The sequence below is a fragment of the Perna viridis genome, chromosome 2, assembly GCF_037379345.1.
Source record: "Perna viridis isolate PV_CMFRI_1.1 ecotype Kerala chromosome 2, ASM3737934v1, whole genome shotgun sequence".
Lineage (NCBI taxonomy): Eukaryota > Metazoa > Mollusca > Bivalvia > Mytilida > Mytilidae > Perna > Perna viridis.
Genome location: NC_142446.1, coordinates 8,936,097 through 8,962,728, shown reverse-complemented (window position 1 = coordinate 8,962,728; position 26,632 = coordinate 8,936,097). Strand labels below are relative to the sequence as shown.

The 26,632-nt window shown below is 32.8% G+C and overlaps 1 protein-coding gene across 1 annotated transcript; it reads right to left on the bottom strand.

The window, feature by feature from the left end:
• Window positions 1-1,677: 1,677 nt before the first annotated feature.
• Window positions 1,678-24,858, bottom strand: LOC148623543 (eukaryotic initiation factor 4A-III). Its single transcript, XM_088565423.1, has 11 exons — window positions 24,699-24,858; window positions 19,162-19,234; window positions 17,775-17,904; window positions 14,215-14,347; window positions 11,293-11,373; window positions 10,248-10,389; window positions 9,792-9,930; window positions 8,784-8,899; window positions 6,282-6,389; window positions 4,539-4,666; window positions 1,678-2,024 (listed from the first exon to the last, which is right to left on the bottom strand). The coding sequence occupies exons 1-11, from the start codon at window positions 24,829-24,831 to the stop codon at window positions 2,008-2,010; spliced, it is 1,200 nt and encodes a 399-aa protein (XP_088421549.1). The 5' UTR covers window positions 24,832-24,858; the 3' UTR covers window positions 1,678-2,007.
• Between the last annotated feature and the right edge of the window lie 1,774 nt (window positions 24,859-26,632).

Below are 26,632 nucleotides of genomic sequence, written 5' to 3'. Positions count from 1 at the left end.
CTTCCAAATTAATGGGATATGGGCAATAGTGCAGAGGGCAATGTCAAATGAGGCACAGGAAATGGGAAATCAATTTGATAAGCCGTCCGTTGATACTAGTATACTAGTATACGAAGATAATTTCATAAAATTAATGACCAGTCTTAATTGTGTTGAGTGATATTAAACAAGTATGAAGAATGAAGGAATGGACCATAAGGAATGGGGCAGTGGGGAATGGACCAAAAAAAATGGGGCAATCGGGAATGGACCATGAGGAATGGGGTAATAAGAAATTATCCGTAAGGAATGGGACAACGGAAAATTGGCCATAAATATGGGGCATGGGAAAATGAGCCATAATGAATGGGGCATTGGGGAATGGGCCATAAGGAATGAGGCAATGGAGAATAGGCCATAAGGATGGGGCAATACAAAATATGCCATAAGGAATGGGGCAGGGAAAGGGTCATAAGGAATAGGGAAATGGGGGATTGGCAATTTGGAATGGGTCATAAGTTTTGACTTGTATTGACTAAATTTGATCATTTTTTATCCAGTATACAAGTTATCACTAGTTTTACAATGAATCACTAAGAATGATGAATGGAGCAGTGGGGAATGGGCCATAAGGTGTGCGACAATGATGAATGGACCATAAGGAATGGGGCAGTGGGGAATGGACCATAAAAAATGGGGCAATCGGGAATGGACCATGAGGAATGGGGTAATAAGAAATTATCCGTAAGGAATGGGACAACGGAAAATTGGCCATAAATATGGGGCATGGGAAAATGAGCCATAATGAATGGGGCATTGGGGAATGGGCCATAAGGGAATGGGCCATAAGGAATGGGGCAATGGAGAATAGGCCATAAGGATGGGGCAATACAAAATATGCCATAAGGAATGGGGCAGGGAAAGGGTCATAAGGAATAGGGAAATGGGGGATTGGCAATTTGGAATGGGTCATAAGTTTTGACTTGTATTGACTAAATTTGATCATTTTTTATCCAGTATACAAGTTATCACTAGTTTTACAATGAATCACTAAGAATGATGAATGGAGCAGTGGGGAATGGGCCATAAGGTGTGCGACAATGATGAATGGGCCAAAAAGAATGGGGCATGGGAAGATGGGCCATAATGAATGGGGCAATGGGGAATGGGCCATAATGAATGGGACAGTGGGGAATGGGGCAGTGGGAATGGGCCATAAGGAATGGGGCATAAGGAATAGGGCGATGAGGAATGGAACAATAGAGAAAGGGTCATGAGGAATGAGGCAATGGGAAATGGGCCATAAAGAATGGGGCAATATGGAATAGGGAATGAGCCATAAGGAATGGGAAAATGGTGAAAGGGTCATAAAGAATGGAGTAATGGTGAAAGGCACATAAGGAATGAGGCAATGGGGAATGGGCAATTGGGAATGGGCCATAAGTTTTGACTTGTATTGACTAAATTCCCACAACAAATAAGCTATCAATATTTTTACAGTGAGTGACAACTCATATAGGACACCTGTCAAATTTTTAAGATAGATGATTTACCAAGGTATACCAAAGCACCACTTCTATAAACCAACGAGTACCTGAATATCAATTCCTACAGAGTTGACATCTTTTGATATAAATTATTTCTAACATAAAATCATTTAAATGGCATATATTTTGTTAGATCCTTGACATGAGAGTATAAAATTTATAACTTTTTATTGACTTAAAGTACATATTGAAGGAAATTAAACTTCCTGCTCACTGGAAATATGTAAACAAACTTGATGGTTTCGGTATAGCAAGTCTTAGTGTAAACTGTAGAAACCAAGTCCTCAATGTAATCCTTTGTCCTTCATCGGCCAAAGTCAAGTATTTCCAATGTTTTACATGACTAATGAAATGATAAAATATGACATCAGACAAAAATGTTATAAAACAGATGTCCTGAATTCTTTACATGTTAAAATGTTAGATTTTATGCAATGCATGAAGTTTATGATGAGTTTTAGCAGTCATTTCATATCCCTCTTCAAATCAGGTCAGCAACTAAAATGAAATAAAAAAATATATATTAAACAAGAATTAATGTACCATTCATGTAATGTAAATCTGTTTCTGTAATGTATCTGCTGAGATATATAAAATGGGTCTTACTGTTGACAAAACTTTTTTTAGTGGACAGAATGTGAAGAACGTGTTACAAAATGATAACATACTACAAAACATTAATTTTAAATTTCCAAAAGTGATTATCTTCCACTATGCTTATCTACATGTCATGTCAAATGTGCCCATAAAGTTTTATCGATATTCACTAAGTAGTTTATTACTGGATCTAAAATTTAGACTCAGTTGCTCTGCCTACCAGTATATTGAATGGAGATGGTAAAACCCCGAGTTTACTGAATGCCACTAATACAACATCTGTTACCAGTGAAAAGATGGAAAAGAATATTAAATGTCACTCTAACAATATATATATAACTCTGGTACTGGTAGCCCCAAGGCCAAGCCAATTGGGACTAATATTCAGTATAGACAATTACTCGATATGGCTTCTTCCTCCAATACATGTGTAAATTGCCAAGATTAAATGTTTTAAGTCATTTTAACTGAGTTGACTTTCATTGATGGAAATGAGTTTTCATTGACACTTGATTTCATGATTCCATGTGGCCAACAAAATCCACAAAAATAAATAAAATGGGAACCAGAAATACATATCTACTATTCATATTTTAAATAAAATCTTTTTTTTTTCATTTTCAAAGATTCTAATATCTAACCTGACATAGTTCAGAAGTGGGATTCTAATCTACTGTATGTACCTACACATCATTTTTAAACAAAAATTTGCATGCAATACTTAAACAATGTTAATTTCCTCTAACATTTTGTATTGATAGCCTTCTTTACAATATGATATAATTAGGTTACAATAAAGGTGGTAAAAAGTAAAAAAAAATCAAAGTGGAAATTAGAGTTTAAAAACACGGTTGGTCAAGAAAGGGGTGCTACAGAAGGGGTTAGTGAAAAATCAATATTGGAAAAAAAACAAATTAAAAAAAAAAAAAAAACAGGAAGCATTCGAGGACAGAAAATTGAGAACATGGAAGGATTTCATTAAAATGGAAAAAAAAAACTTTCTTTTTTACATTTGTCTTCTATTTTAATATTTGTGGAATTTTTACCTGAAAATTAAAGTATATGGATGGCACATTTTGACAGAAAATTTTCTATCAACATTAAAAATGAAAAAAAAAGCTTCACAAGGCACAGCTTGATATGAACAGAAAGGTCAAACTTTTAGGCAAGTAAGGACATACATTTCCAACTTGATACAGCTTTTAATAATTAGATTAGACTTTGACCAAAATCAACCCTTTGGCCTTTTATTCTTAAAAAACTCATATCAAAGCCAACCTCCCTTATGTTATATTGCTACAAGATTGAAGTCATCACTGCAGTTTTATGGTCGTCATCATGAGCTCGTGGATCGTTATGGTGTATCCATCAGCACCATGAAAACTGATTTATTCAATGGGTCATAGTTTTCCTTTCCTTGTTTGTCTACCCCGGACTTGACTTTTTATGTGCAACTCGGAGGGTGTTTCTAGAAAAGCAGAGGACGCTTACCCTACTGGTGCACCTGGTCCATGCTCACAGTTTTTAGAGGAGTCCGAGTTGCTCATTTACTTTTGTTACTTTGTATGTATGATTTTAGTTACTTGATGTTCTTTGTTGTGTATGTCTGTTTTCCATGTCTGGTCTTTGTCCCTGGATTACATTCTTTTGATTAGCGCTATGGCCTTGGTTACCTTGATTACTCTTTAAGGGTATGGCACCTAGTGGTATAATTTCAAATTGTTTCATCCACTTTCTTTAAATTTATCATCCAGTAATCAGAAAAACAAACTTGTTTCTGGCTCCTTTGGAGCCCCACATTCTAATTTGGCTCAAGTCACAAGCCCAAAAATCAATCCCAGTCTTCCTTTTGTGGTATTGCTCCTTGTAGTAAAATTTATATGAGATTCATTCAATTTTACTTAAGTTATTATTCAGACGTAAGGAAAATGCTTGTTTCTGGTCCCTTCTTAGCCCCTTATTCCTAAAAGGTTCAAGTTTTAACCCACTAAATCTATCCCAGTCTTTCTTCGTAAGTAATACAATTTCAAAGAGATCCATTCACTAGTAGTAATGTTATTGTCTGGATATTAGGGAAATGCATGTTTCTGGCCCCCTTTTTGGCCCTTAATTTAAAAATGTTCAAGTCTTAACCCTTTGACAAACTCATCTAGTCTTCCATTGGTGGTATAGAATATCATAGACTTTCATATGCTTTTACTGGAGTTTTATGAAATGCTTGTTTTTGGACCCTTTTTTACTCCTAAAATCTATACTAACATTCCTTTAGTAGTTTTGAACCTTTCATAATATTTGATAAAGAAACAAAAATATTCAAGTTATCCCACAAAAACTAAATATCTACAGACAATGAAGACAATGACAGCACCATACCATTATACAATTGTTTAGAAATCATTTCAAAAAGAAACCTACCATTCATGGGCATTTCATCAATCTGTGTTGAGTAGTACTGCTCAATATCTCGTAGGATTCTAATGTCATCATTTTTGACAAAGTTGATGGCTACACCTTTCCTTCCAAATCGACCTGATCTACCAATCCTATGGAAATTATAAGCAATGGTTTGTTACTTACTACATTTAGATCATATCAATAAATACAAATACATATGTATTCTATAGAACTTGTTTTAAGATAAACATTATTTTAAAAAGTAAATCATAATATTCAGGATTTGTAGTTAACAAAGATGTGATATTCATAAAGTTAATCCATCAGAATTAACTATTAAACTAGAGGCTTTAAAGAGCCTGAATTGCTCACCTGGTTCTATAAACAATGTTCCAATTTTGTAAAGGAGACCATGTTTTTTTCTTGGATAACAAATCCTAACACTCATACCTATGGTACAATTACATAAATTTTCATTAAATACTGTAAAGTAGTTTCTGATGAGAAAATTTTTGAAAGTATTAACATAAACAAAAGGCTTCCAAGGTCCTAAAACGCCAACCTGGTTAAATTTTTGCTTTTCAAGAGCAATAAGTCAAACAAGGAGTTGTCTGAGACTTTTGACTCAAGAAGACTTTGGTAAGACTTAAGGATCATTTCATCTATTGAAAGTTTCTATCTATCTTTCATAGTTTTCAAGATATTGGCTGAAAACTGCTTAAAACATTTTTTTTTTTTTTATTTTCAAGGGCATTTATTCAAACAGTTGTCTGACAATTTGGACTCAAAGTAGATTATTATAAGGATCATTTCAGAAAATTAAAGTTTCTCTTTATCTATCATAGTTTTCCAAAACAAAATGTAAAAAAAACAACAACAAAAATTTTCACCTTTCAAGGGCAATAACGTGGAGTCTTTAATCCCCTGCAAACTTTTGTAGGCCTTATCATAAGGACCATTTTAGCAATTAAAAGTGATGTCAGAGGAGAAGATTTTTTAAAGTAACAACATTAAAAAAAACAAAAAAAACATTGGAAAGGCCTAAGGAACATTCATACCAAGTTTGGTTCTAATTGGTCAAGTAGTTTCTGAGGAGAAAAGTTTTGAAAAATTGATAATGACGACCAGAGGATGACAAAGACACCAAATGCCAAGTGATGGCAAAAGCTCACATGGTCTTTGGCAAGGTGAGCTAAAAATAGCAAAAAGATTTCGAAGACAGGGGAAAAATTCCAACATGGCTAAACAGATTTACACAAAAATTTGACAACTGATAGATCTCATTATGCTGAACATTTAGCCTTGGTCAGAATTTGGCTAAACCTAGATGTATGCCAAAAACTTCTGTCTGACTTTTTTGTTCTATTTTATAGTAATAGTTGCCACTTTTTCTAAACATCAAAAATCTATTTAACAATTCTATGCAGAACATCCCAAGGAACATTCATACAGAGTTATAATTGGTCTAGTAGTGTTAGAAGAGAAAATTTTTGAAAGAAAACATTAAAAATAGCCAAAAATTGTCTCAAAAGGGCAATAATTCCAACATGGCCGAACAGATTTACACGAAAATTTGATCAATAATAGATCTCATCATGATTAACAATTTCCCTTCGTCATAATTTAGCTAAACTTAACAGTTTTGGAGATGTATGTGAAAAATTTCTGTCTGACCTTAGTTAGATAAAAAATCCCCACATCAGTTCTAAAAAGTTAAAAACGGCTATACAGTGCAATTCTACATATTGCCACAATAGTGATTACCTGTGTATGTACAATTCTCTGTTATTGGGTAAATCATAATTTATCACCAAGGAGACTTGCTGTACATCAATACCTCTAGCCCATACATCTGTAGTTATTAGAACACGACTGAAAAAAAAAATCCTACATTAGTAGGCCACACCAAGCAAATTATTGAAGTCTCTAAAACATTATCTGTAGCTCACAACAGTTAATTCAAATCTTATTGGGACAGTTGTTAGTACATGTGAGAGCCAGTTGTAGAATTTTTTTAGAAAAGCCTTGAGAATAAAAACATGACATTTGCAGTTTTTACATGCACTTGTTTCCAATATAATAGCAACTTTAGGGAACTATTGGAGTAAGTGTGGACACAACATTCAAGCATTCAGTGTTATGGTGCTGAATTTTAATAAATGTTGTCATATGGACAGCACAGTTACTTGTAGACATATACTAAATATCTAGGAAAATGAACTTTGAATCAAGACTGATGATTTAGTTGAAGTAGAGGTGAAAACTGTGCAGAAAAAATTATATAAAAATGCTGACATAATCCTACTTTTTTAAAATATGACAGTAAACAGACATATTATTTTTTATGGCCTAACATGTCAAAGAATACCTAGAGTTTAATTTTTGTTTGACCATATTGGACAAAACATAGGTTATATCATAACCTAACAGTGTTAATACAAAAAGTAATATAATCAACAACAACAAAAATATTGAACTGAACATTTCCTTTCGGAGTATTTTTCAGGTTTTGACATAAAATATGTAACACTGTAAAAAAATCATTTTCATAAGGTCGCAGACCAAACCACCCACCCCCGTTTCAGATCCACCTATAAGAATTTACCTGGTAATAAAAAGTGAAAAATAAATATATGTCCAAAAAAATATTATTACATTGACACTTAATCAATTCAGCAATCCAAGTGGTATTTTCAGTTTATATCAAATTCAACTCCAAAAATAAACTTAATCAAAATGGAGACATTTTGGTGCAAACTCTCAATTTCATTACATTTTTCTTTGCAGCCAATTTTGGCCATGTGCTTTTATCAATTAAATATTCAAACTATAAAAGCATATTGTATCAAGACAACTTTGTCAAAATATTTAGTTTGTTGAAGCACTTGGCACATATATCCAAAATGACAGACCGAACACAAACATCTTTATTTCGTAAGTAATTAATGAGGCTGCACAGAAACAATACTTCATTACACCATTTTTAACATGTTAAATCTTTTTTTTTTGTTTGGCTAAAATCATCTATAAAATACATAAATTTGTCAAAAAGTCACTCCAGTAGTTCAGTTAACACTAATTTCCCTTCTTGCGTTTTCACAAAAATATTTTGCAATTGTATAAAAATATGGCATGTATAGAAACTAAGTCTGGTGCCACAAATGTGTCCAATTTCATTAAAAAGCTTCGAGGATCGCAGCATGATAAAACTTCAGTGGTTGAACCCTAAACAGTTGGAGCAAGTAGTTTTTGACACACTTAAGCATGTTTTGTAGGTGCATGTGTGGTGCTTAAGAATTGTAAACACCCTAGAATTGGAGTTTGTATTCCCAAGTTTTTTCCTCACAAAACTTGCACACTCAATTCAATGACCTGTAAACCCTTAGATACTTGTTGAAACTTGTGAATGCTTAAGTCATAATTAGTAGTCATGCACTTATTTTTTTCTTATGTTTATCTGTTGGTTGGTTTATGCCCTTAGAACTGGTTACTAGCTGACATACATATATTTACCCCTATCTCATGTTATAAAAGTTTTCCCTATACTGCTTTGACAATTAATAATCCATAAATCTCTGATAAGTCAAAACAATAAATAAATAATAAATACAATATACTGGTTCTAATTAGTCTAAAGTAAACCCCACATCCTAGAAGTAAATGAAGGGGAAAGAATTTTCCAAACACTAGTCACCACTCTATTTTGCGCTATTGGGAAAACTCTCCCAAATAGACACATTTATTATTATGTGACGTACTATCGGACAGGATTGTGAAGTTGGACATGTTTGTGATATAATAAATGAAGTGAAATCTAAAACAAGTCATACATCCCTACAGAATATTGAAATTTGTAAGTCCAACTACATCAAATTTTTGGGAATATTTCAGGAAAATCAGAATGCTTTAGCCCTGAATACATTACATGTATAAATATCCTATAAAATTTTAAACCTGTAACTTAATAACTAATGATTACTAGGAGATTGCAGAATCGTCTTACAATGTTCTCCAAAGGAAACTTAATAGTTTAACTACTCTCCACTTTTGGAATGATTTATAAAAATCCAAATACTATAAACATTTAATAAGAATTCAAAACTGTGAGACGTGAAAGCTTGGAAAACCATGAACACTATCAGGATAGACGGAAGAACAGGAGGTAATTAGTTAGGCCAACTGTTAATAGCAGGGCATGAAAACTGAATGTTGATTGTAGTAGATAATTCAAAATCAACTAAATTTTTTAATTGCATTATCAAGTACCTTGCCCCAGATCTAAATTCTTTCATAATAGCTTCTCTCTCTTTTTGTACCATATCACCATGCATTGAAGAGACAGTGAAGTTAGCTTCTCTCATCTTCTCTGTTAACCAGTCTACCTGAAAAGATTGATACACTACTGCAGTTAACACAATTAGCACTTATCGCATAAAATACACAATAAAGTATACCAACCACTCAGAACATTACCATTAAAGCAATCAAGGTTAGATAAAGAGCTAACATGAAGTGCCGTAGATGACACCATATTAAATAAAATACTTCACATGGCACAGGGATCCAACTGCAGAAGTTGAAACCTGAACAGGCAGGTCAAGTATGGATTAGCCTTTTAAACTTGATAAAGATTTGAATTTGACCACAATTGAAGAGGCCCCTTAATCAATCCGTGCCTTCCTTTAGTGGTATGGCACCTTGTAATACAATTTCCATGAGATCCATTCACTAAAAGTTATTGTCTGGACATAAAAAAATGCTTTGACCCCCATTTCTTGGCCCCTAATTTCCAAAATGTTCAAGTATTAACACCTAAAATTAAAACCAGTCTGAACATTGTGAAACAGAGTACTGTGGAACAATATCATAGATATTCCAATGCTTTTACTGGAGTTATACAATTAAATTCTATGAAATGCTTGTTTTGGCACATAATTCTCAAACTTTCAACAATTTAATAAAGATCAATCAACTAATGTTGAAGTTATCACATAAAAACTAAGTGTATACAGATAAAAGCCTTTATACCAACACAAATTTTTTGTTTGAACAAAGAGACAAGTTGACCACTGTGTAGCCATACTCTTGTAATTGTAGTATAGTTCCCCACTCTATGAGTGTGAGTGCAAAATAATTGATCATATGTCCATACCAAATTATTCCAAATTTTGAAATTCAAATTATCCTGAAATTTTAGGTACATATATGTATGGCAATTCAATTTAAAGTCACAAGTCAGTAAATGTGAAAATATCTTGTTTTTATTTGACTTACTTTTCTCCGAGTATTACAGAAAATAACTGCTTGTGTGATGGTTAATGTGTCATACAGATCACATAAAGTATCAAACTTCCATTCTTCTCTCTCTACAGCAACAAAGAACTGTTTGATGCCTTCCAATGTCAACTCATCACTGAAACATTATAACATCATCTTAAAACACCTACTTAAATATCTAAGATTTATGATAATGGTATCAAAATTGAAATGTTAAGAAGTTTGTAGACATATCAGTAACATTTTTAAAATTTTGTACACAAATAAAAATCATTTCAACACATTTGTGTGTAAGTACAGTGTAAACATTACACAACCATGCAGTCTATGTACAAATTACACATGTGAAATGAGTGAATCATAAAGTATAAATTCTGTTATAAATATTTATTCTCACAACTTATGCTTTAGCAATATACAAATATAGAATTAATTCCCTTTTTTGCCACTTACCGTTTTACAAGAATACGGATTGGTTCAGTCATAAATTTACTGGTCATTTCTAAGATTTCATGTGGAAGTGTGGCAGAGATCAGGCACACCTGTGTGGCTGGGGGCAGGTATCTGTACACATCATAAATCTGTTCCTTAAACCCTACACATACAACAATTAGTTTCTCAAGTAAATCAATAAATCATACTAAAGATCATCTATGGAGATGGGGTGTACAATCAATAAGTCATACTAAAGATCATCTATGGAGATGGGGTGTACAATCAATAAATCATACTAAAGATCATCTATGGAGATGGGGTGTACAATCAATAAATCATACTAAAGATCATCTATGGAGATGGAGTGTAAAATCAATAAAATTTGGCCAAGTATGGACACAATATTCAAGCTTTGTACAGCTCAGATTTGAACTGTGATTAAATGGTTGATACAGCACAAGTTTCTGACACTGAAAGAGTGTTCAAAGAACAAGTAATTACATGTATTTCACAATTAAGTTTTTTTTATTATTGGTTTCTGATCAGTTCATTAATAGCATAAACCTGTTGCGAGAGAGAATTTACCTACTTAAAATTAACATAGTAGCATACTGTATAGAAACGCTGGTACTCCCTTTAAATCAATATTTAGAATAAAATATACCTTTTTTGTATATGCATTGCAAGTGATTTTTAAACCATAAATCACATCCCTAGACCTAAATGTATATCACACTTCTACATGGAACACATTTAAAGTACTGTTAAAATATACGATATACTGAATATGATATGTCAAAATCTGTATCACATGCAGTATCAAACCTCGGCCTATATCACATCATAGGCCCTTGAGGAACATTTTTGCAGTGATAGTGTTAAATTTTTTTCTCGGATTTAGGTGGCTCAGTTAAATATGGATAGTTAAGAGGGGGGTTTCTGACAGCTCTATAAAAGCACTGCCTACAGAACAAATATTGTGCAAACTTGGAACGTTTATCTCCCTAAACATTGATGTAACTGTATTGAACTTGGCATACTAAATACTTATACGAGATATTACCTTTGTTCAACATTTCATCAGCTTCATCTAATACCAACATCTTTATGGATCTGGTTCGCAGGTTCCTCCTCTTTATCATGTCTACAATATACAGTATTATAGTTAATCACAACACTTAACTATATCTATTTCCTTTTGAGATGTAACACTTTGGAGACATCAACAAGATAAAACATATAATATAATGTGAATAGGTAAATATTTCTTCTAACAAGGAGCATTCTAATCTTATTTTAATATGTCAAGGTGGCATTGCTGGATTACATCAAATTCAGACATAGAAGTGAAGTTTAATAAGGCATACTTTTATTGTTGGAAGTGTGCATGGAACAAAGTATATAATTTGAAATTCCAAGGGAAATCACACTCAAAATATTAACTAATCACTTGATTTTCACTCGTCAGAAAGATTCATGGTAGCAGACTCACTTTACAGCCTATCAATAAGGACAGATGAACAGACAGATAGTAAATTTAGATGCCCCCCAATTTCAGCACACTGACATAAAATCTCATCAGGTTTTAGAAAAAATAAAATACACGTCAACCCTACAACTTCTATCAAATGAAACTTTATGTAGGCCTGGTCATTAAGAAACATTACACCAATAATGAAAGTTTTCATATACTAAAATAGTAAATAAAGATTGTTTTTTGTAAATTGTTCTTTATGCTGATGTGACCACTGATTTCCTGATTATGGCACAATAGTATGCAATGCTATTTAATCACCACCGATATATTACGCCACAATTGAAGAGGGACGTTTAGGACATTGTAAAACCTAAATTTAACCCACCATTTTGTTTAAAATTGCCTGTACCAAGTCAGAACCATTTCAGTACCAGCTGCCCTCGTGGTATAACATCTATTTTGCCAGATTAATTTTGAACTTGACTTGACTATGGATTGGATTAGTGTTAGGTAATTTTGTTGTTACCCTTATTTAAGACAGATGCAAATAAACAATAAAATTAACAAAACACATCTCAAGGGGAGTAATTACGTCAAGGATTACTGATGTAATTTTTTCATCAATGCAAAACTTATTTCTATCAATAAAGATAATAGTGACTAAGATAACCTAGGAAAAGTAACAATGAAGAAAATTTAGTTACTCAAAAAACTAACTTCTGCAGTTCAACTCATTGAGTAACCCCTTATTTTAAACAGAAAATATGGAGTTACAATGAGTTACTTTTCTTATTATTATTCAATGTAAAAAAAAATTGGTAAAATCATTTTTTAATTTGAACAAAATGATCTGTGCTTGAAGACAACTTTAAAGCATACATATTAGACGTAACAGTTCAACAATTCCTAGAAGGAAATTATCTGAGTTAACCTTCTTGCATTTCAACAGTTTGTTAGATTAATTGTCTAAATTTTAAAATCAAATATTTTTTCGGTAATTCTTAAGAGTCTGTCCATGTAGTAACAGATCTTATAATATCCAATCCAATCATTAGACTCATTATGATGTCTGAGAAGACAAGGAAGTGGCTTTTCAAAGTTCCTAACAAATGAACCACCATTAAATTAAGATCAGTTATTTTCCGTTATCTGAAGGTTGTGAGTGCTTTTTGAGTATTTCATTACTTTCCTACTATTTCATAACCAACATTGACTTTATAGGAAACATGAGTTTGTGATCGATAATGGATGAAACTATTTTGAAACAAAATTCAGCATGTGACACCCACTGCTTGGGTTTACCATTGACATCATCTTATCAAATTCTTTTTAGGCCACAGTATTTTTATCTATTTGTAGTGACTGGGATTAAAATTTTGACAATGGGACTATGGCCCCTCACCCTTCATTTCAATAGGACATCCAAAAAACAAAACCATGAGACAAAATTTGGAATAGCAACTATGGCCAGTTACGTGTAAATATTACAGATAAATGTAGCATAGACAAACTTCAATTTACACTGAAGATTAACTATTCATTAAGAGTTTTTATTCAGTATTGTATATAACTATATCATATGTCAATGTCAATTACTTGTCACATAACATTCCTTTTCAGTTGTTTGAGTTTTATGTATTGTCTTTATCATAGGTGACAGATCCCTACAAATGTAAGTTGTTTAGGTCAGAGCCTATTCCTTTGTTTAGTTACATTTAGATTTTGCCCATTTATCTCGGACATGTTTTGGTGGGGCTTTAGAACCAGATGACATGACTCAACCATCATCAGTATTTTCAAAAGGGGGTTCAGAATCATGTTCAGCTGCCAAGTCAGTTTCGACAACAATTGCTGTTTGATTCTGGTTACCAACAATATGTTCTTTTGTTTAAAAAGGTAATTGTTTTGTTTTGGTTGAAGCTTAAAAAAAGTCCTAGGTGGCATTTTCAATTTTAAATGTGACTGCCAGTACCTACATGTCTGATATTATTGTGTTATTTAAGTTCTTTAAAACAATTTGTGTTTTGCTTTATTTTTTTTATTGTTGCAAACCACAAACAATTGACAATGTCAATATTTTAACATCACATTAAATAATATCTGATTTTAGTTAACAAAAGGAAGGAAGATAGTCAGGGAGATCACCTGAGGATATCAAGGAAACATGAGTCAGGGAGATCATCTGAGGATATCGAGGGAACATGAGTCAGGGAGATCATCTGAGGATATCAAGAGAACATGGCTGCATTATAATCACCACTTCAATAAAAGGAATGATCAAAATGAACTTTTCTTTAAACACTCATAATTTTTGGGAAATAAATGTGCAACTTTACCCCTGTGTTCTAATAGTAGACATGGGGGCATTTTTTGTTGCTTAATCATTGTAATCAACATAACTTTTGGAGCAAACATACTAAAGATACTTAAAACAAAATTTGATCTAGTCTTGGATTGAAATATTGGATGTAGTTCCTCACTTAGAAAAAGAGACCAATTTTGGCTTACCAAATACTCTTCCTGGTGTGCCTGAAACTACATGTTGACCATAGTCCAGTTTTCTTATGTCTTCTCCAATGTTAGTTCCACCAATACAAGCATGGCACTGAACATTCATGTAGTCTCCCAGAGCTAAAATCACCTTAAAAATAGATTGTTTCCCTACTTTAAGCAAATAAAAATGAAACAAGATAGTAGACATGCAAAAAGTAATACTAAAATACTTATGACTGCCCAGTCCATTCATAGTATGGCCCACCCAGGGTTAAAGAGCTGGCTTTCTTTGCTAGTTTATATATATCTATCCCACTTTCCTAATAACAGAAGACTGCAGTGGTCTAACCATGGACAGTTTTGGTAAGTTATGGATACGATATTCAAGACTAGTGCAGCTTTGACTTGTAATTGTGATTAGAATGGAAGTGTTCAAGAACTCTAAAAATTTGCAATAATGCATTTCCCTAATTAAACCCAATATCCACATTTTAAATACAGAGAAAAATGAAAAGAATACCCAGAATTTCATTTTTGATAGGCCCATGGGACAAAACATTGATATCATCATCTCATCATTCAATTTGTTATTTGTTAACGGGGTAAAAATTTCTGCTAGTGGCATTTAAAACATTTAAGTAAAATTGTAATCATGTACAAATGTAAAACCATACAGCAATAATAATCTTGATTCATATATATATAAATATAGTACAACTGTATTGATATAAGTAAACCTTTGTTAACAATTAGCATTTTTTTATTTTTTACGAATATAATATAATGATTATTTCCTTTTCACAACAAAGGATAGATACACATATGATCAAAATCAATAAACAGTTATGTGATTATGTGACTATATTGAGTAAGACCTAAAAATAGATTACTGTGGTAATTTCTGTGTGTTGTGTAATTCCAACTAAATATTTTGCCTTATCTATTGACAAATTTTATTATATAATTAACCTACACTATTGTTACAGATTTGAACACTTGATACAAAATCCAATATTCAAAATACAGGGATAGATTCAGAGGACTTCCATTTGTTTTCCCTTGACATAGGAAAATGCTTGTTTCTGATCACTTTTTGGCCCCTAAACGGTTCAAGTCACAATCCCAAAAATCAAACCCAGTCTTCCTTTTGAGATTTGGCACCTTGTTGTACAATATTGAAGAGATCCATTCACTTATGAATGTCATGAAAATATTTGTTTTTGCCCCTAATTTCACACAGTTCAAGTCACAATCCCTTAAATCAATCCCAGCCTTCCTTTTGTGGTATAATTTCATAAAGATCTATACACTTCTGCTCAAAATTGTTGCCCCCTAATTTCTAAATAGTTCTCGTCACAGCCTCCAAAATCAAACCCAACCTTAATTGGGGTACAATTTTAAAGAGATCCATTCCCTTTTATTCAAGAAATCATACAGAAAAAATGCTTGTTTCTGGCCCATTTGTGGCTTCTTATTCTCAATTGGCTGAAGTCACAGCCCCAAAAATCAATCGCAGACTTCCTTTTATGGTATGACACCATGTAAGGTAGTACACCATGTACGGTATGACACCAAGTACGGTAGTACAATTTTTAATTCATCTATTTACTCACAGTCATGTTATTGTCCAGACATCAAGAATATACTAAGGGACTTGTTTCTGGTCCCCCATCCCTAAACAGTTCAAATGGTAACTGTCAAAAGCAATCCAAGTATGATCATAGTGGTATAGAATATCATGGAACAATATCCTAGACATTCATATGCTTATACAAGAGTTAAATACTTCAATTCTTTGAAACTTTAGTTTTGGCACCTTTTTGGCCCTTAATTTCAAAATTGTTGGGGCCATAACCACCAAAATCAATACCAAATTTTCTTTTGTTGTTTGCAACATGGTGGTAAAATTTCATTTAGATAAAAAAAAAAAAACAACTTTATATTCACGTTATTGAACGGAAACAAAGTGTCTGAATGATCAAACACAGACCAAAAATAAAAACGATTTTTTGGGGTGTGGCCCCTTTAAGCCCTTATAACTCAAACAACCATAAGAGATATCTGAAATCTGATTGCAAAAGACAGGAATGTACTTTTATAAAGAAGCCAAAAAAACAAAGAACAAAAACAAACAATTCAAATTTGGCCCAAAAATAAACTAGAGGCTCTAGAGAGCCTGAAGTACACACCTGGAGAACTTGAAATCAAGTAGTCACATAGTAAAAGGTTTAGAGTGATATCTATACTTACATCATTCCTGCCACCCCTGAGCCATACAAAAAGTACACTGTTTGTAAAGGGACTTGAGGTCATTAACCCTACCAAGTTTCAAACATTGGCACCTGTGGTTTTAGAGGAGTTGATCTTTGAAAATTAAATAGAAGCTTATATAGCCTCTTGTGGTCATCTTGTTCAATGAAGCAGCACCAAACTTTTATCATAAGATTAGTCTGTCCCTTTTATTATTTCTACCAAGTTTGGTCATCATTGGCAAAGTAAAAGCAAAGATATAGGCCAAAATGTGTTTCCCCATGAGGATTCAATGGAAATTTGAGTAGCCACAGCCATCTAAGCCACACAAAAAATGGATTGTTTGTAATGAACATTTAGGTAATTAATCCTATCAAGTTTCAAAACAATGGCACCTGTGGTTTCAGAGGAGTTGACCTTTGAAAACTGACCAATCAGAAGCTTATTAAGCCTCTTACAGTCATCTTGTTCAATCTAGCGGACCCGAAAGTGGATCTTTTATAGAGGTTCTTGCATACATCATTTCTGCCAAGTTTACGGATGACAGATGCAAAGTGATGGCATAAGCTCACAGAGACCTTTGGTCATGGTGAGCTACAAAGTTGAATTTTTTTGGGTGTGGCCCCAAAACGGTTAAAGATAAGCATACCTTATAAAAAATTTTTAAACAGAATTTCAAAAGGAACTGAATGACATCTGAATCATAAAAATCAAATCAATAGTCAACTTTTCCAATCAATTCTAATGATTACACCCATTTTCCCCCTTGGGACCCAAAACCCATGTCCCTGGGAACAAGTGTTAAGATTTTAAAAAGATTGATTAGTTATACTCAAGTAATTGTAAATAAACTTAACTGAATAGACACCAATGATAACTACACGGTGATACCACTGTTCGACCGAAAGAAAATTTTGCGGTCATATTATAATGGCTAAGTGCAACATGCTAAAAATGTACGAAGAACTTGAATCTTATTTCTCCAGAACAGAATATGTACATTTTCAATTTGTATATAAACACCATGTAAAGTTTGAATAAAATTCCTTTAATACTTTTGAGTAACAGATTACACAAAGTAGTAACCCCCTAAGCTTGACAGATAGGTGGAAAGACAGAGTCAAGTGTTTACTAAACCTGCTTTCATCATTGATGACACAGGTATAAACTTTCAGACACCACTGCACAACAAACTGAAGAGGACTGATCCAATGGTATAATTAACTGTTTACTGGAAATTTTAAAATTCTGGAACCTCTTTGGCTAAGTAATAAATAATGTCTTGAACAGCCTGTGTCTCACCTGGTCTCTCAGTAAACACTAACCTTTTGTATCTGAGTAGCTAACTCTCTGGTTGGTGATAATATTAATGCTTGTGTCTCTCTTACTTGTGTGTCTAGACATTGTAATATTGATATGGAAAATGTGGCAGTTTTTCCTGTACCAGACTGGGCCCTGAAAAAAACCATTCACAACATGAAACATGACAAAACTTGACAGATCATAAAACAACTACCTGTACACAATTAAAACTTGAGTAGTTTTTTGTGCCCACATACAATATCTTATCTTCACTATGATTTGTGTTTTACTTACTTCTTGATTGACTAGGTATTTACAGTATCAACTTTGGATGATGTGATTCAAACAAGTGGTTTGAAAACTTCACCCCTGTGATTGGCTGTTGTTTGATTGTGTTGTACGGTCTGATTGGTCATACAATGTTACGTTTTTTTATATTGTTCTCCCTTTACAACTATTGATGTCTCAGACAGATGATCACTGGAATTTCCGCCAAGACAGATGCCAAATGTCAAGTAGGCAAATATTTCAAAAGAATCATAGGTTCATTACTTTTGAAAGTTGAATACCGCAAAATATCAATTTACTCGCTTAATTTCAACATCATAGCAAACTTGTCGAGACTTAATTGTTATGATGTTGAAATTAAGTAACCTGAGTTGATATTTGCCGAAATCCAACTTCCACTCATTATGAAACCTATAATACATGTACTATAATTATTTGACATCTAAAAATACTAATATAATTGCCAAGTTAAGTAATAAAACATATGTCTCTAACAATTACTAGTAGACCTTTTCAATTGATATAAATAATAATCTATACATTTTTGAGCAACTGTGCACTTCTGAAGAAATAAATGAAGTTTACATGTCATAAAATATCATTATTGACTAATGAACTTTAGTAAGCACGCTAACAGTACCCCACAGGTCCTAATATGCACACTTTAGAAAGTAAAGTTTCTATAACACAAAAAAGTACACTTCACAGGTTTCTCATGGAAATGCATTATGAAACTTTATCAAGGAAAGATAAACAAACCATTGAATTGTACTTACCAGTACTGGGCATTGACATCTCTCCCCCTATTACAATGGGTTTAACAGTACTTCCTGGGCAATGGCATCTCTTCCCTTTACAGTTGGTTTAATGGTACATGTACTTACCGGGCAATGACATCTCTCCCCTTTACAATGGATTTAACAGTACTTCCTGGGCAATGATATCTTTTACCCTCCAAAATGAGTTTAATAGTACTTCCTGGGCCATGACATCTCTTCCCTTTACAATGGGTTTAATGGTACTTACTGGGCAATGACATCTTTTACCCTCTACAAAGGGTTTAATGTTACTTACTGGGCAATGACATCTTTAACCCTCTACAATGGGTTTAAAGGTACTTACTGGGCAATGACATCTCTTCCCTTTACAATGGGTTTAATAGCTCTTTGCTGTATAGCTGATGGTTTCTCAAATCCTGTAAAATTACTATGGAAAATAAAAATGTAGTCAAGTGTATTCTTCATAATAATACTCAACCGAAAATAGACCATTTGATGGTTATCAGTTGCAACAATCGCTAACTTATTCACAATAACCTCTGTATTGACAATTGGAAGATCCCCTGAGCCAACAGATCTCATGCGCAAGGGTATATTTTCTATTTCAAAGCTTTAGACCTGTCACGCTCAATCCTTAATCCCACTTCTTCATACAAATTAGTACAGTACAATGGAAATAATTTCACAGATTTGTTATGAGTAGTGCTCATGTCCTGTTGATTTTTTCACATTCTGTATATCAGCTAGTGGAGTGATATGAAGTAAATCCTAATGGTTATAGGTCTGCACTGCAGGGGAGATTACCCTACTATCACCTTGGTTACTGTCTATATTGCATTTCTGGTTGAAAAAGGTTAAAAAAAGACTTATTTATGTTAAACATAAGAAATAAGGAATTCATACAAAGATGAAAACAGTTTATATATGATCCCTTTTTGGACCTCATTCCTTAAATCCTTATAGATACATGCCACACCCTTTAATTCACAAACACCTTCTTTTGTGGTATGGAACTCTGTAGTAGATCCATACACTTTTACTAATTTATTGTCAAAAAAAAAACAGAAAAATGATTATGGTCATTAATTCCTCCAAGATAACAGTCATAACTCAACAAAAATCTCAGTCAAACTTCCATGGTATAGAACCTTGTATTACTAATTATTGCAGATCAATATAAAACATTAATATAGATACTATCATACATTTTTTTAAATGCTTGGTTCTGGACCTTTTTGGTCCCTGTTATAAAACTGTTATTAGGGTTACAACCCCAAAAAAATCAATCAAAATAATGCTTGGTTCTGGCCCTTTTTGGTCCCTGTTACAAAACTGTTATTAGGGTTACAACCTCAAAAAAATCAATCAAAATAATGCTTGGTTCTGGCCCTTTTAGGTCACTGTTACAAAACTGTTATTAGGGTTACAAGCCCAAAAATCAATCAAAATAATGCTTGGTTCTGGTCCTTTTTGGTCCCTGTTACAAAACTGTTATTAGGATTACAGCCCCAAAAAAACAATCAAAATAATGCTTGGTTCTGGACCTTTTTGGTCCCTGTTCAAAACTGTTATTAGGGTTACAACCCCAAAAATCAATCAAAATAATGCTTCGTTCTGGCCTTTTTACATCCCTGTTACAAAACTGTTATTAGGATTACAACCCCAAAAATCAATACAAATAATCTTTTTCAGTATGTGGAACTTTGTGATATACTTTCAAACAAATCAACGCACTTTTACACAAGCTGCTAAAATGCTAGCTTTTGGCTAAAAAATTACTAAGTTTTATTGTATGGTTAACAGGAAGTAGATAAGGGAGGAACCTGGAAAGGGGAGACACTGTACAAGTAGTCCTATCGATGCAATCCCTCCAAAAGAAGCTGAGAAATCTGTCACAGAAAAGTGTAATGGACATATTGACAGACTGATTCATGAACAAGGTGATTGCAATATTCATGTAGCCCCCTAAAAAATTGTGAGGATTCATATCGGCTGAAAAATTTAAATGGATTTTGTGATCTTAATCAATGGTTTTCACGGACAAATAAAATGTTTTTGTTTTTTTTTAATATATAAGTTCAAGCAGAAAAGATCTATCACAAAAGAAATATTCAGTACAAGACTCATAAAATGAAGTTCAAAATAAAATGCTTTGCAGGGCTCAATTGGATACGACTGCAGATGTGAACCCTGATCAGTTAGAGGAAGTATGGACAAGCAATTCAAACTTGAAACAGCTTTGAATTTTAATTACAAATATTATAGATATTTGACATAGGATAAGAATTTGACAAGAATTGAAGTGGTCACTTTTAAGCTCCTCATTCCTAAATGGTTCCAGTCAAAAGCTCCATAAACAATCCAAACCTTCCTTTGGGGATATGGAACCTTGTGGTATAATTTCAAAGCCATCCATTACCTGTTACTCAAGTAATCATCCAGAAATAAAAAAAATACTTGTGTGGCCCTCAAATTTTAGTTGGTTCAAGACACAGCCCCCAGTTTTCCTTTAGGGGTATGGCTCCTTGTGGTAATAATTATAGGAGATCCATTCACTTTTATTTAAGTTATTGTCCGAATACAAGAAAAATGCTTATTTCAAGCCCTTTCAGGCCCCTTTTAAGAAAATAAGTCAGACTCTGAACCCCAAAAACCAATTTAGTTTTCTTTTGATGGTATGACACCTTGTAATACAATTTCAGGGAGATTCATACACTGATAGTCAAGTTATCATCTAAACATCAGGAAAATGCATGTTTCTGGTCCCCCTTTTGGTTCATAATTTTTAAAATGTTCAAGTCTTAACCTCTCAAATCAATCCTAGCCTTCCTTCGATGGCATACATTATTGTGGAACAATATCCTAGACATTCCTATACTTGTATTGGAGTTATGTAGTTAAATTCTATGAAATGTTCTGTTTGACCCCTTTTTCTAGAACTATTAAGGTTATAACCCTGAATTCAAGACAAACCTTCCTTTTGTGGTATCGAACCTTGATACAAAATTTTATGAAGATCAACCAATAATCAAGTTATCGCATGAACATTTGTGTACAAAGGCACTTGTTTCTATCAATGGTTGGATCTCCTGTACTTGGCGTATACTGGTATATACTGGTATACCAGTATTGTACTTAGTATTGTAATAAAGATATTGGTATATGAAGAACAGCAATAAAAGCACTCTTCTTTTGCTTTTAGGGATTTAATGTCATCAATTTATATGCTACATGTAGTCGCCATATCCCTTCTTTTCTATTATAATGTACAAGTTCATTGTGCATTAATTTATTACCATAACATCATATCAATTTATCAGAATACAACAACCAATAGAACAATGATAACATTCTATTGAGCAATGTCTTACACTGGGTTCTGTTCTGCTGTGCTGCAGGATGTTGCTGAATGCCTGGTTACCACAATTGCTCAATGATCACGCCACATTCTTTCGTCTAGGTAGCTGGTATACTCACAACATTAAAATCATTTTCTCCTATTCATACGCTTCATTCACACCGCACCAGCGAGTGATTAAAAAATTGTAATTTCCCGCCTCGTGCCAGGAAATTAAAATGTTGCATGAAGACTCCCATGCTTACCATGTTTACAGTTGTTATTCATATTGTTGATCAATTAAAGACTTGTTGATTTACGAATGTTATTCATATTTTTTTTAAAGATTAGTTGGTAGTATCAACTAATCATAATGGTAGTGATGTCGATGACGCAATGACTAGAGGGGAGGTCCTTGATGATGTAGTTGATTTTGGGAGAATTTAGGGTGTTGTTTAATTTATTTTTTACAGTTTTATTCATGGGATAAACAGATTCTCCCTCATTTCTCTCAGGGGTTAAAGGATTTCTCCACTCTAGATAGTTAAATTTTAGATTTGAACCCTCTTGCAAAAGCTCATGAGTTAAGATCTAAAATTTAACTATCTGGAATGGAGAAATCCTGTAATCCTCTCAAGACTGAAGGAGAATCTATCTTTAAACAAAAGAACTACTTAATTATATTGATTAATTTTAATTAAATTTAATCATCAATAACATCAAAGATTGAGTATAGAAATTGAATTTTATCACCAATAACATCAAAGATTGAATAAATCTTACACAATTATTTACATAAGCATTGACCATTTAAGCAAAACTAAAACTTCTATGTCAACTAGAATATCAAACATGTTGATATAACAGTCATTTCTTTTTTCTATCAAATTATTTATTATTACAGTATGGTTGGTCACCCCTCTAAATTTGTGGTGTCCAGAGCCTATTCTACTATACATTTTTGGTCATTTTATCAATAATATCAATTTATTTTCTAAGGAGTACTGTGACATCACAAAAGTAAAGAGTGAAAGAGAAAAGAGAGAGGCTAAGACCATTGAACATTTAAGACTCACTCTAATGACAGTAGCTGTGTATCACCACCATAATATGTAATTTTATCATGATATTTTGATTTGTTCTAAAATGCGCTTTGATTTGTGCTTTCATTAAAATAGTGCTCAATTCTTTTACAGCTATGAAATAAATATCATAAAACAGTTTTTGCAGTCTTTCATATCAAAGTCAACATTGCTACATCAATAAAAGTTAATCTGCGTAAAAACAGGTAATGACAAAACAGTACTTGAGTTAAATTTTCACAATACTCATGACAATACTATAGATATACAAGTAAATTTTTTTTTTTCAAATCACAATACAGGAACGAATTTTTATACCAGTATTGAGCACAATACTGGTATACCAGTATTGCCATCGCCAAGTACAGGAGATCCCAATGGTCTGTTACAATCTAAACATAAATATTCAAATTTAATTTATGTATATATACTATTCAGATTTGAAAGTAACTGGCCACTGATAGAAACAAGTGCCTGTAATCGTCTATTCTAATACACTCCCAAAGGGAGCATTAATGGTCGTATTATCAACTTGGTTCTGTATACTTATGGCAAGAAAAAGCATCAATATCTGGTTTGTACCTGCATTTTCAGGAGCTGAAAAACAGCATAATGGCAGCTTCATTTGAGTATACTTGTGTATATGTGCGATTGAGAACCAAACCAGTCTCAGAAAATATTTGCTAGTTTCCATAATTAAATACAAAACGAATCATAGCTTTTCCAAGATAGGGTTAGCCTTATAGTCTGCAGTATGGTGCCCAGATGTTTACAACAATTACGTAATCAATATTACCCATAATTCTCGGGTCATAACAATTGAGAAACGAAAATGAAGCAAAACGAAATAAAAATAATCAATAAAAGAAAGAATCAAAACTAATCAATTCAATAAAATGAATCAAATCGTTATAAAAACATAATTAAACTATACAAAATGAAACTAAATGCAAAAAAAGAAATCTTTTAAGACGTTTCGCAATTTATAAGAACCATAATTTTAACCAGTGCCAGACAATTCAACCCAAAGACATTTCAAACCAAAACAATCAGTATAATGCTTTAGGACAAATATAAATCATTACAAAAGTTGCCATACTTGAAGGTTATAATAATAAAATATCAAATCAGAGCTGACAAAAATTATCAAAGAGTAATCAAGGGAACCAAGGTTATGGCGGTAATTAAAAGAATGTAATCCAGGGACAAAGTCAAAGACCAGACATGGAAAACAGACATACACAACAAAGAACATTAAGTAACTAAAATCATACATACAAAGTAACAAAACAAATGAGCAACTTAAAGTTGTTTTTGCTTAATGTTTCTTCGGGAGCGTTAATAGGTTTCACCTTCATCATATTACTATTACTAATTTTCATTTGTTGTGGAAGTAATCTCTTTTGGAATTAGTGGAAGGAGAACGTCTTGTATAACATTCAACCATTTTTCCATGTTTACCATAAGCATATATTCCTCGAAGCAGATCTTCTCTTAGCCCCATATTATCAAATGTTGGGGTTACATCAACGTCTTCGCTCGTTTCAAATTCAATATTTTTCAGATCTTCGGACATCACGCGTCGCCCAGCCATTTTGATGAGGGTTAATTAGTTTAGGGGAGGGTAACTTGTACAAGGTAATGAGAAGGAGTTACTCGGAACTTTTTTTGATGCAATCGAAACTTTTCGGTTTTTTTCGTTACAGAAAGAAGTCGTTTAAACAATGGCCGAGTAGTTCCGATAGCTTTTTATGGATATATTTAGCGACTATATACCCAAGAGTTATGAAATTCTTGTTTACAGGGCACCAACCATTTTATACTGAAAAAGTGGGTATTTGAAAAAAAAAAATCAAAATTTGATCAAAAACATAAAATAAGCAACAATAACAACAACAACAAAAATTGCTGGTTTTATTTATGCCGGTAATCTCTCTGAACTTAGAAAATGTCTCTCCAAATAATATTTCTTTATTATTATATAGTCTGTTTCCTGGGTTGAACGGCCTCGATCGCCTAGCCCGAAACGTGGATGGAAGGTCTTTACGCGGATCTAGAATGACAGTTATAACGCACTATAGATTCCTCACTTATCTTAACTTCTGCTGTTAATCGCATTACTTCAAGCTTATAGTGGGATCCTATTCTGTTTCAGCACGAAATTTTGAACGGTTATATTCTTCATTTTTTATTAAACTAGTTTTGCATTCAGTTTCTTATTACAAATTTTAGTCTATTTAGATCGTCTAATAGGGGTCACCGACCATCTAAGCTGGCTACCCTTCCATAACAAGAATGCCATTTTCGAGATAATTCACCCAAATTTAACAAAGAATAATAGCGAAAATAGGACTCAGGGATAAAATTTACGATGAGAGGGACGAATTTTTGTTCTGATTGTTAATACTCCCTTTCTTGATGGGGAAGTCATACTTGTTTTTCAACTTGTTCGATATGCCCGTGTTTGTAGCGATGTTTTGTATTTTGGTGAACGAAATCTCTTTATAACGGTTAAATTATTATGAGTCAAGGTTTTCGTTGCCATAAATTAGTTCAGAGTTTTACTAAATTCTTCCATAAATATAAAGATTTGATGCTGAAGTTTGGCTGTACTTGTCGTAAGTTAATAAAAAATTGGGATATCATATCCTCGTTTTACGGTAATGTAATAAATAACGCTCGAAAGTTTAAACAGAACCCTTTTTGTCTGGAGAAATATATTAATATACTTATTTGTTAAGGTTGTCGAAACTTTGGATTGTGTTTTTATTGGTTCTAACATTGACTCTCTTGTTTGTAGATTAGGTATTGATTAACTCTGTTGCATTTCGCCCTAATTCCAGAATCCTGACATTGGGTTTTGTCTTGACATTTGCACGAAGACATTGTTTTACTTAGACACCTTGTTATAAATTTGTAATAAATCAAGGTCGTTTATAATTACATGATCAATTCAATTAATAAGTTCTTTATTTAACGTAATATATTCCATGTTTTCTAGTATGCCAGTGGCGTCTAATAGTTCTTTCACTAGATTTTATTTAACGAATCCCGCGTAACATTGTTATGTGATATGACAAGCCGTTGTGGAATTTATTCCCCATTTATTGATATAAATAAATATTTAATAGCATGTTTATAAATATTTATTAAAATGTTAATAAATATTTAATAACATGTTAATAAATATTTATCAACATGTGCATAAATTATTTATTGTTATCAATAAATAGATGAATTAGTAACATGTTGATAAATTATTTATTGATATCAATAAATTGAATGAATTATTAAAATGTTAATAAATATTGATTAACGAGTTATTTAATCTTATTTCGGATTATGCATGCCGGGCAATATCCAATAAAATAAGCAAATCACAAACACTTTTTCTG

Excerpts from the sequence above, each read along its gene's own strand:
- LOC148623543 (XM_088565423.1), bottom strand. The coding sequence starts at position 24,831 with ATGGCTGGGCGACGCGTGATGTCCGAAGATCTGAAAAATATTGAATTT. Across the intron at positions 10,390-11,292 it reads TGATGAAATGTTGAACAAAG|GGTTTAAGGAACAGATTTAT; the intron begins GTAATATCTCGT and ends TTGTATGTGTAG. Across the intron at positions 8,900-9,791 it reads TCTGTAATACTCGGAGAAAA|GTAGACTGGTTAACAGAGAA; the intron begins GTAAGTCAAATA and ends CAATCTTTTCAG.